The 12,397-nt window shown below is 41.6% G+C and overlaps 1 protein-coding gene across 1 annotated transcript in view; it reads left to right on the plus strand.

Annotated features, from left to right (window-relative positions):
- Tnfsf4 (TNF superfamily member 4) overlaps positions 1 to 10,545 on the plus strand; it is a 22,910-nt gene extending 12,365 nt beyond the window's left edge. Inside the window, exons 2-3 of the mRNA XM_031342217.1 lie at positions 7,193 to 7,235; positions 9,254 to 10,545. Coding sequence (XP_031198077.1) covers positions 7,193 to 7,235; positions 9,254 to 9,645 — 435 coding nt within the window. The 3' untranslated portion in view covers positions 9,646 to 10,545. The remainder of the gene's footprint in view (positions 1 to 7,192; positions 7,236 to 9,253) is intronic.
- The last annotated feature ends 1,852 nt before the right edge of the window (positions 10,546 to 12,397 follow it).

The following is a 12,397-nucleotide window of genomic DNA, read 5'->3' on the forward strand; positions in this document are numbered from 1 at the left end:
GTGTATCCACTGCCCCCCCCCGCTTGGTATCCCCCAACCCTGACACTTCAAGTCTCTGTGAGGCTAGACACTTCCTCTCCCACTGAGGCCAGACAAGGCAGCCCAGCTAGAAGAACATATCCCACAGGCAGGCAACAGGTATTGGGATATCCCCCACTCCAGTTGTTTGGAATCCACATGAAGACTAAGCTGCATATCTTGGGGAGGCCTAAGTCCAGTCCATGTATATTCTTTGGTTTGTGGTTCAGTCTCTGAGAGCTGTAAGGGTCCAGGTTAATTGATTCTGTTGGACTGATTTCTCTCTCTCTCTCTCTCTCTCTCTCTCTCTGTGTGTGTGTGTGTGTGTGTGTGTGTGTATGTGTATCATTATACTCTGTTCTTATTGGCCTTGCTCACTAACCTTCACCGTCAACCCTACCCATGCTTTTCTGGTCCTGTTCTACCCCCAAATGGTCCTGGTCTCTTCCACTCTCATGTCACATATTTATTCCTTTAGTCTTTCATGCTCTCCTTTCCCTCTCATGGTCCTTTTTCTATTTTTATGAGCTACGCCTAAGTATAGACTTCACATTATTAGAGAAAACATAGTATTTGTCTCTGTCTACCTGGCTTATTTCACTTAACACAATGACAGGTGAATAGTATAAGGAAAATAGTACATGTATAGAATGGAATTTTATTCAGGTTTAAAGAAAAGCAAAATGATGCTGTTTTCAGTTATCTGTCAAGTAATGCCTAGTAACTTGCTACTTCTTCTAGTCAAACTATCAAATAATATGATCATCATATCATTTGCCAACTATTGAATAGCTTTTAGTGAACAGCAAGCATTTCTTGAGTACCAGATTTTTTTCCCATAGGGTTTACTGAAAAATCTTCAGACATTGACAGGTTAGTACAATGATTTTCAAACTGGGAAACTTGGATTCTTTTATACTTCAGGCTCCACCCACCCTTTTCATTTTTTTTCCTTTGGGACAGGGACTCACTATATAGGTCCTGACTAGCTTGGAAATGGCCACATATAACACTCTGACCTCGAACTCACAGAGATCCATCTGCCTTTGCCTCTTTGCTGCTACTAAAGGCATGTGCCACTATGCCTGGTGATTCAGACCTTTAGAGCCAGGGGCTTTGTGAATAAGTCGAGCATCTTTACTTTTATTTTTCATAACTTTCCCAGGAGACTCTAATGCATCTCAGTAGTAGACACATGCTGTAGTGTCATCATTGGTCTCCAAGTATTACATATACATATGACATAATCAGTTGTCAAATTCCTTGTATTTACTACCTAGGTACTCAGTTGTTCCTGAGTTCACTTGCTTGTCTGTCCCTCCCTTCTTCTTTCCTTTCTTCTTTCCTTCCTTCCTTCCTTCCTTCCTTCCTTCCTTCCTTCCTTCCTTATTTTCTTCATCTGTAGCATAGCTGACACCCAGAGGTGAAAGCATGAATTCTGGGATTTCCCTGGATGCCATCATGATGAGGTCATTGCCAATCTACTGCTGTAGCAACTTTTTTTTTCCTCCAAGGCTGAAGTGGATACAAGAACACAGGCGTGGAATACTAATACAACCTTCAAGGCAGTTTCTCTTCTTTTTATATTTTTATGTGCAGGAATATTGATGTTAGGTCTAGAGGCATAGAGCTATAGTCTCCAGTTAAGAGGCTGAGACAGGAGGATCAAGAGTTCAGGGATACTCTGCGATAGAGAATAAGCTTAAGGCCAGCCTGGGCAACTTAGTGAGACCCTCTCTTAAAATTAAAAATGAAAGAGCAGGGTGATAGCTCAGTGGAAGAGCACCTGCCTTACATGGGCAAGGCCTTCAATTCAATCCCTAGCAACTTAAACAAAGGAAGAGAAAAAAGGGGGAAAAATCACTGGATGACACAATGAAAAATTGTAGTAGAATTGAGGACAGGAGTTAATTCTCTTCACTTCCATGGTCTTTAATTTCTTCCTCTGAGGCATTATCTTCAACACAAAGATGTCTCCTTCTTTATCCTTTGGTGCTTCTGAGACAATACTATTCAAACCCTGGGGCTGTACTCAGTACTAGTTGATTTTGAACTTTGCTCTTCACTTATGAGAGACCTTTACACTCTATGAGAGAAACTCTGTTTCTTTGACATCTCCCAGTTTCCTTAGCATCTGGAGATGCTCTGAGGGATTTTGCTCTTCTTTGTATTCAGACATGGTGTTTACTATGTGGAGGTAGACCAGATAGATGTCTTTGGATTGCTTTCTCATGAGGCCCAGGTCCTCTCTGGGTTATAGATAGTCAGAGAACTTGATTCACAGACCTTGGTAGTTTTGATATGTTCTTTAATTTATTCTTCCTTTAAAAAATATTTTTTATTTTTCCTTTTTTCACATATAAAACACAGTATTATGTAGGGTAAATTATAAAAATTACATGGATTTTGTCTTCTGTGTATCGAAGAATAATGGCTGATATTTGTTGACCCTTTAAATATTTCATGTCAGGTGTTAACCATTCACACATATTATCTCAATCAACATCACACCAGCCTTCTGAGAGAACAGATTTTTTTTCCTATCTCCACCTCATAGATACGAAATTGAAAATCAGCAAGTTAATATAATTTTCTAACAGTCACATAAAAATATTCTAATATTATAGCCATTGAAGATATCATCAGTCAAGAGTGACTCTGTTTTACTATGGGGTTTACTTTTGATATTGTATTTTCTATATTTTGCAGGTTTGACTAATGTATAATGACATATATCCCCCCATCATAGCTTTACTGTTCCCAAACATCTCCTGTGTTGCCCCTGCTCAGCCCTCCCCAGCTTTGCGTCTTGGTTACAAGCAGAATATTTTTCAACTGGAGTCACGGAGTGTATAGCTTTCACTGGTGGTTCTTTTACCCAGACATACAGAGTAAATTTCCTCCACAGCTTTTCATGGCCAGAGGACTCCCTTCTTGTTAGTACTGAAAATAATGGTCACCTTGTGGCTGCTCCATAGTTTCACCTTCTCCAGAACCTTTAGTAGCATCCAAGTGTTGGCAGTTAGGACCTCAGCCTCTATAAATTTTGTATGAACAGAGTGGCTTAAAATATTTGTTATGGGAATACATCAATCAAGTATCAAGGATTTGATTTGGGCCTGAGGTTGTGATTCTGATGGGCAAAAACATATAAGTAGAAATAGAGACGAGAATAACCAAGCATTTCTGAGCAATTACCATGTGTCAGCAAATTGTTACTTTCCTTAAACTACACTGTTAGCTCTTGGGCATCTTAGTGTAACTGGATCATTGTGCATGTGTGTATGCAGTGTGTATGCAGTATGTGTGTGTGTGTGTGTGTGTGTGTGTTTATGAAAGCTAATGCCAAGAAATAGTTTATGCCTTTCCCAAATTCACAAAACCAGAGAAGTCACAATTTGAAACAAACCTGAGTCAGTCCATCACATCTGCTCTTTGTCTTGCACTATCAGATTCTTCATCTAAGGGGAAGGGAATTAGAGAATTGAGTCGGTTTAATCATAAGTCACAAAAAAGATATGTGTGAAGTATGAGTACGAGGTTGTAGACAGTTCAAGCATGATATTGGCTTTGGAACTGTGAGGATATCTCTGAACTGCATGGAATGTCTCTGAGCTATGTCTCTGGGAAATGTGGGAATGTCTCTGGGCAGGGATCGGGTGAGTCTGGGGGGTGAAGGATTCCTCTGGGCAGTTGGATAGTGAGTGCTGAGCATCAGGTGCCCAGAATGAGAGCTGAAAAAGTTCAGGGAGCAGAAAGTAGCTTTTTCTAGTACACAGAATTACCTGAATCCACTAAATGTTTGTTTCTAAGAGGTTTCTGAGGATATGCTAATTTCCACTCTAGGTGACCTTTGGGAGAAGGAACAGGATGTTAGGGGTTGCAGATCAAACCAGTGGAGGAACTCACATGTGCTTTCCTCCCTGCCTCTTGACATTTCAATCCCAGAAGATGCCCTTTGGTCACAGTCCCTCCTACAACATCAGGACAACAACAAGATAGAATACACACACACACACACACACACACACACACACACACACACACACACCAGACAGGAACCCTTTACAGTCTTTCACAAAGTCAGACTGTAAAAATAATCAAATTCACGTATCCAGTGAATGTAATGTTGACAAGACACTGTCATAATCAAAAGGTTTTTAGAAGAGCTGAAGGTAATAGGGCTGGTGAAGAATTTTCTTAGAATGTGAAAGGCCCTGGGTTCAATCCCCAGCACTGCAAAAGAGAGAGACAGAGAGAGAGAGAGAGAGAGAGAGAGAGAGAGAGAGAGAGAGAGACAGAGAGAGAGAGAGAGAGAGAGAGAGAGAGACAGAGACAGAGACAGAGACAGAGACAGAGAGAAAAGAAAAGGAAAAAATCAAGTCACAAGGACTTTTGAGATCAGAGAGTTTGAAGTAAATTTGTAAATGGGGAAACTTCCTGTTGTCTTAATTTTCAATTAACTCATTAATTCAGGGTTGCCAATTTTGTCTTGTTTCTGTGTTTTGAGACACAATCTGAACTTGCTATGTAGACCAAGGTAAGATCCATCTGCCTCTGCCTCCTTTGTTGGAATGAAAGGTGTGTGCCACCTCACTAACTAGTTTTATTTTGTTTGTTTGTTTATGTATTTATTGCTCTTTGGGGGTAGTTTAAGTATAGATATCATGGCAAGCTACTGCACAGGAAGCTGATCCTGACATGGATACCCACGATGTTAGAGTGATTTTTAAAGAGGACAATTTGATGGCCAGGGAGATTGTGATACTTAATCTAAGCTCACCCAGTATTTGCTTGTCTGGTATCAGAACCCAAAAGCTGTGTGCTGCCCTGAGCGCTACTCCACTCTATAGACACTTTTGATGAGTCCCAGAGCACAGGGCGTTTTTTTTGTCTAGGGGATTGTGGTGGAGGGGGTAATAGGTCTTTTGAGAAGTCTTCTTCTAGAACACTCCCTAAAGCATAAAGAAACACTGTGCACAGGGCTGGGAGATAAGGCTCAGATGCCTATCCAAGGCAACTTTTGTGCCACGCTTCGCATCCAGGGGCCAGCGGGGCTTGGGAAAGTCCTCTCTCCTCCCTACACAGCCTGTTGATTTTAGCCCAGGAAGGCCTAGGATCTTGTTTAAAAGAGAAGTAGGGGATTCCTCGTTGGTATGGGGAGTCCCCAGTGGAATCCTCTTAACTGCGGCTAACTAGTTTGCCAGGAGAGTGGGAAGCAGGGATTTTATTGCTCAGGGCAGGAGAACAATTTTCTCCCAAGCCTTCTGTCAGGAGCTTCTGCCAAAAATAGCCGTGGGGCTGTTGTTCTTGGCGGGAAAGTGGGCATTTCTCTCTCTCTCTCTCTCTCTCTCTCTCTCTCTCTCTCTCTCTCTTTGTTGTTAGTAGGAAATACACCATATAGCTCCCCTCTAAAGTTGTAGAAAAGGTCTCTGGTGCTTGTGACCAACCTCAGGCTGCTAATTATTTTTCCAGAGGCAGCATCTGTAACTGGCTTCTTGGTGCATTCTTTGAGAGATAACTCAGTGTGTACAAGGATGTTTCTGTTTTTACTGGACATAAATATACTTTTCTTTTTTTTTTAAGATTTATTTTTATTTATTTTATGTGTATGGGTACACTCTAGCTGTATAGATGGCCGTGAGCTATCATGTGTGGCTGCTGTTGATTTCAGGACTTCTGCGGCCCTGCTGGCTCCGGCCCGCTGGCTCTGGTCCCGCTAGCTCCTGCATAATTTACTGTAGCTGTCTTCATACGCACCAGAAGAGGGCATCCGATCTCATTATGGGTGGTTATGAGCCACCATGTGGTTGCTGGGATCTGAACTCAGGACCTTCGGAAGAGCAGTCAGTGCTCTTACCCGCTGAGCCATCTCGCAGCCCAAGAATATACTTTTCATATGGCTCTCCCCTTTTGTTGTGACTTGGGTCCATTTTGATTTTCTTGGCCTTTTGGTTTCCAAGTCCTGTGAGTTTTTATCAAGCTTCTTCCTGTTTTACTTCTGACTGCCATGCACTGGCTTGACTCATGTTAGGTTTCTCAAGCTGCTGAAGAGCTGGAAAAAGATCCCAGGCTTAAAAACAGCTAGTTTGGCTGGTGGGATGGCTCAGTGGATAAAAGCATTGCCCTCAGTCCTTACAACAGGAGTCTGAGCCCCTGAAACAATGTAGAGGTAGAGGGAGAACATTGATTCTACAAAATTGTCCTCTGACATGCACACGTGTTCCAGGGTGCATGTAAACACACACACACACACACACACACACACACACACGCACTCACACACACACTTTACATAAAACTAATTAATGAGAAAGTACATCTACTACTGAGCCCGAGGACTCAAGATTGATATGATGAACTTACATGATAGAAGGAGAGACTGACTCCTGACCTCTAAACACACACAAAACTCACACACACTCATACACACACAACTCACACACACACACTCACACACACACACTCACATACACAAAACTCACACACACTCACACACACACAACTCACACACACACACTCACACACACACACTCACATACACAAAACTCACACATACTCACACACACACAACTCACACACACACACATGCATGTACACATACTCAGGGACCCATATACACACATACACACTCTCATATACAAAATAAATTAATGCAAAAAAATAAATTAAAGCCAGTTGAAACATACGGTATTCTGATAGGCTAGAGCAGGTTGTATTGACCCTGGGTAACAGGGTATGCTTACTCCTGAGCTGCAGTGGAAGAGAAAGCACAGAGAAAGCTTCCAGAACTTTCTCCTAGTCTGTTCCGAGAGTCTGTGAGGTTGGCTTTTGTTGTTGTTTTTGCTTTGAGGCTGTGAGGTTTTTTTTTTTTTTGCTTTGTTTAAGTATGCTGGTATCTAAATGGAGAAATGGGGCTCCGTGAACCAATGTGATAAACCAAAGGAGAGTTCGGCAGAAATGAAGACAGAGTTTAGATGCTTGCATGGTAGAGCAGAGCCATCCCGCCCCATTAGAAGAGACGTGTAGTGATAGGAAAGCGAAGGGTCTGTAGTGAGCCAGGGTCAAATCCTCACAGAAAAAGCTACGTCTTTTGTCGGGTATTGTTCCTGTGGGCTGCAGCATCCATTTCTCTTTTCTTTTTCTCTAAATATCCATCTTTTCCCTTCCTTAGGCAAAGAAACCTCCAATCCAAAGACTCAAAGTACCAGTTACCGGTAAGTATTACCGGAAGTTAGCTGATCTTCACGTACCTATTGTGTGTGTCTGTGTGTATGAGCACATGTGTAGACTCAAAGCGCCAGTTACCGGTAAGTATTACCAAAAGTTAGCTGATCTTCACGTACCTATTGTGTGTGTCTGTCTGTGTGTATGAGCACACATGTGTGCGTATGTGTGCACGTGGAGGGCAGGGGTTGACACTGGGTATTTTCCCAATGTGCTCTTCACATTATATTTTGAGACAAGGTCTCTTATCATACCTGAGGCTCACTAGTTTAGCCAAATAGGCTGGCCAGCAAACTCCAGGGATCCACTTGTGTTTGACTCCTCAGAGATGTGATTGTAGTCCAGAGTCACTGTGCCTGGCTTTGTGTTTGTGCGAGTATGTGCGTGCATGCATGTGCTTGTGCTTGTGCGTGTGCGTGTGCACGTGTGTGTGTGTAACTGAGCTCAGGGCCTTATCTTCAGCAGTAGACACCTTATTGACTGACCCATTTCTATAGCCTTGTAACCATGTCTTTAATAGGCTCTTTTCTGTAGCCTTGATTTTCTTCAGAATATAGGATCTGTCATTTCCCTAAGGAAAGTGTTGCATCTCCAAATTGTTGGAGTCTGATTATCATCCTCATCATCATCAACTAAAAAAGGGGAATAGTAACCAAAGAAGTGCTTATCCTGTACTTGCCTTCCTTAATCTCCCCCAGAAATACTTTTTGGGTAGGAATTTCACTTGATTTTCTTCTATGAATTCTAAATGTGCCTGGCTATAAAGACACCTGCCAGTTCTACTCTGTAACATAATGATACCTTAAGGAGTCTCAGATAGAAGAAAACCTGATACTTTGATCAAAAGAATATCATTTGGACCCTTGACCACAGCCAACCACTAGAAGTTTCTATATGAGTTCTCAAGGATTTATTAAGCTCTGTGAGCTGACCAGAAAGTATACTCTGCCCTCAATAAGTCATTTGTATTTTTGATTCACAATACAGCTCCAGGGCCTGATACAAAGTAAGCCTTACTGAATCGGGGTCAACCCTAGGGGCTTGTTATTCCCCCCCCCCCCCAAGCAAGGACCATGAGCCAGAGTAAGTGTGTACAATATGGTTGTTCAGCCATTCAAGGTAGTACTCAGGCTGATGCAGAACTGTAAGAAACTTGGGCTTTGGGGCTTGCCTCTGGAAAGGCCTGGTACAAACCTTCTAGATGCAGCTGGTCCTCTGCTCCCTCCTCTTCCTCTTTCTCTTCCCCCTCTTTTTCTTCTTCCTCTTCCTTTTCTTTCTTGGTGGCAGTGACTCTTCCCAAGTCACCTTCCAGGAAATGCTAGTTATACGAGGTAGAAGGAAGAAGCACATGGCCATGTCTTTGGCTTCTTTCTCCCTGCTTCCTGGGACTGTTCCCACTTTGATGCCACAAGCATCCTGTGCTTGACTCCGTAACTAAGCTTATTGGACTGTGGCCAAAGACCACTTAGTCATGCTTTCAGTGAGTCTGATTCCCAGGGGCATGTGGAAAATAGGGATTTCACAGTCAGGTGGAAAGGTATAGGGAACTGCTAAATGCCGTTGCTCTGAGTCAAGATAATCAGGGATGGTCAGAACCAAGGCAATGCAGGCCCTATTGCCCCACCCCTGCCAACCTTTGTTTTAGTCTATGCACTCAACTGGAGAGTATGCATTGAAGATGCCTGTGATTTCTTGCGATTGAAAAAAATCAGGGAATATTGGAACCTGTCTATCCTGCCATATGTCTGAGGTGACAATGGCTTTAATTTCTCAGCTCTGACTCCTAAACTTCATCTTATACTCTCTTGAAGACTGACATTAGCTCTGCCTTTCCTTCTATTCCATAGGCATAGCTGGTTCGAGACATGAGTGTACCACAGCGCTTCTTTGCTTTCATTTTTTCCAGAGTCTCCCTCCTTGATACTTTTTCTTTATCTGTTCTAGCCGCACTGGAAGGTTCTCATCTCATATTTTGCTTAGGGATAATCTTATTTTCAATTCTTTTTAGGATGTGAGAATGGGAGACTATTTATCAGCTTATACAACAATGAGCATCAAATCATGGAGGTACAGAACAATTCTGTCTTCATCAACTGCGATGGGCTTTATGCTGTCAGCCTGAAGGGCTTCTTTTTCCAGGAGGTCAAGATTGACCTTCATTACCGGAACGGTAAAAGTCCCATCTCTATGCCAATGTTGAACAATGGTCGAAGGGTTGTCTTCACTGTGGTGGTCTCTTTGGCTTTCAAAGATAAAGTTTACCTGACTGTAAATGCTCCTGATACTCCCTGCGAACACCTCCAGATAAATGATGGGGAACTGATTGTTGTCCAGCTAACACCAGGATACTGTGCTCCTGAAGGATCTTATCACAGCACTGTGAACCAAGTATCATTGTGAATTCCACTCTGAGGGTGGATGGGACGCAGGTTCTTTCTTGCAAGAGATGAGTCCATCCTGCTCAACTTCATGAGATATGACCTAATGTAGATCTTACGCTACTTCCTCACTCAGGGATATTTAAATCGTGTCTTACATTAACAGTTGACCTCTCATTCCCAGGATTGCCTTGAGCCTGCTAAGAGCTCCTCAGGGCATGAAAAAAAAATGTCTCTTCAAGATACATTGTTTCTGTTGGTCAGAAGATCATTGTAATAAACATGTGTCACTGAAAATGGCGCTTGATTACTATATTCTAGAATTTTGATGTCGTCAAAACAAAGAGCAAAAAAATGGGCTATGAGTCTGGGAAGGGTGGTGTCCACCAACCAGTAGGAGCTTTATCCAAGGTTAAGGTGATCAAAGTTTACATGTCTAAAACTTTTTCTCATCTCATGGAGCTCAGAAAGATCACCCTGTGGAGACCAGGACATGAAGATGACTGTTTAAGCAATGAGGTGCACTCTGAGCTTCTCTCATTATCTCTCTTCTTTCCTGGCCTCCAAATATACATAATAGAAAACTTCCTTCAAAGAGCTATCTAGGGACTACGATACCACCGAAGTACCACATCAGTGATGTAAAGAAAACCAGTATAGCTTTGTTTATAATACAGAGTATATGAGAGATTTTACCCTGAGGGTTATTTTTATTATACAGGATAATAGTGAACTGGATGTCTCAGGATAAAGGCCAAGAAGGATTTTCATAGTCTCAGCAAGACTGGTTTGTAAGTTCTCTCTTCCAAAACTTTTAGGTAAATTTTTGATAATTTTTAAATTTTTAGTATTTTTTGACCATTTTCAATAGAAGATACAACACATCTCAGAATCTTTCCAGATGATTTCATATCCCCATAAGGATTATATTGTGCTACAATACAGTGCTTATCTCTTGAACCCTCAGAAAGTCTGAAAGCTATTAATCTTTATACTAAGTGAATTCAGTTATATTTGGACTTTTTTGTCTGATAATTTTATATTTTCTCTTATGCATCTATCTATAGTTATATTCTCACTCTGTTTTAATCTGTTATTAAAAGAAGCTGAATAAAAATGCTACATAAATGAGATAACCACGGGTGTTACTACTGGAAAGCCTGCCATGGGCTACACATTGGGCAAGATATTCTGTGATCTCTGTCTAGGTGACTCAGGAGACTTTGTGTGTGTGTTTGTGTGTATTTACATTTTTGTTATTAACCATGTTTTGCAAAATTATTATTACCTAACAAGTAACTGCTGAAAAAGTAAATGTTTATAACTATGGGCAATATTTAAGAAAATGTGTGTTTTATTTTTTAATTTTAGACTTATGTCTCTATGTTTTATGGCTGTGCAATGTACACGCCTACTATAAGCATCACTGTTCTGTTGGTCATTCCCTTGAGTACCATGTTCTCTGCTCTGGAACCTCAGTTCTCTGGGGCACACCTAGCCTGCTACTTTTGTTCTGGCCTCTGGCAGTCACTCAGGGTTACTGCTGCTGTGTGCCAGTCTCAGTCATCCCCATGCCAATGTATGTGGTCTGTGTTTTAGTTCCCTTATCATTTCTTTCAAAGTAATAACTAACCCTGTACTCTACATGAAGAAGCAATTCCCAGGAAGAGAGCTGAGTGAGAAATCAGGAGTCAGGAATTCTAAATTTGACTCAAGTCACTAAGCAAATGCTCTTGGACATATGACTTCCTATTTCTGCATTCTTCATTCCTCTTGTAACATCACAGAAACACAAAATGTCTAAAAGTTTGAAATATTGTGTTTGTAGTGTTCACTGAGGATCCCATATGTTAAATGTTTCTGTGCTGGGCAACTTTCTCTTTCATTGTATAGAAATTGTTTTTCTGATCTTTTCTCTGTCCTTGACAAGCTACATATCCTCTCTTAGGCTTCTTGGTAACTCCTTGTTGAGCAGTGACCCACTGTTATCTAATGACTTTCAGTTTACAGGATGCAATAGGGAGTGTAGAGTCATGATGTCAATAATGATAATGATCTTAAGCCTATCAAGTGGTTTCCTGGTTTTAAGTCATAATTTTGTATTCAGTGCATTCCTGGCTCTCAGAATATAAATATTAACTATTATAGATGATAAAAGTGTTTGTGTTTACCTTTGAGTTCACTGATGGTTAGAGTGTTGATTTCCTGTGTGTTTCTTTTCAACATGTCCGGATTATCCCTCATAATCCTTCATAAGCACGTAGGATGGAACAAACTTTCTGGCTTCCTACCTGCCTTTGTCTGGGGGATGGCTGAGCTGGCAAAGTTCCTCTTCGCTTCTGAAAAGCCTCTGGGAAGTGATCGCCTCTTCTCACAGTTCAAGTCAATGCAGAAGTCCTTTCACGGACATACTGATCTTTCACAAATGGTTTTCCTTCTTATATCTAGTCCTAGGTAATCTCTCAGAATTATGTCCCTTTTGCCTCATAGTCATTCTTTGCTGTCTCAAAACGAGGCTACAAGTATGAGTGGCATCTGTGACACAGAGTGGATACAGGAATCTTGGTGTCACCTTGATGGTATTGATGGCTCTCTCTTCCATAAGTGCTTTTTATAATCAGTGTCTTTGGACTTCCTCCCCCCACCTCTCTTCCTCCACCCCCTTCTTTTCTTTCCCTTTTTCCTTTCTCCTCCCTTTGCTTCTCCTCCTTTCTCTCCCCTCCGTTCCTTTCTCTTTATTTCCCCCTTTCCTTCTCTCTCTACCTTTATTTTCC

This window comes from Mastomys coucha, unplaced genomic scaffold (genome assembly GCF_008632895.1).
Source record: "Mastomys coucha isolate ucsf_1 unplaced genomic scaffold, UCSF_Mcou_1 pScaffold1, whole genome shotgun sequence".
NCBI classification, from domain to species: Eukaryota; Metazoa; Chordata; class Mammalia; order Rodentia; family Muridae; genus Mastomys; species Mastomys coucha.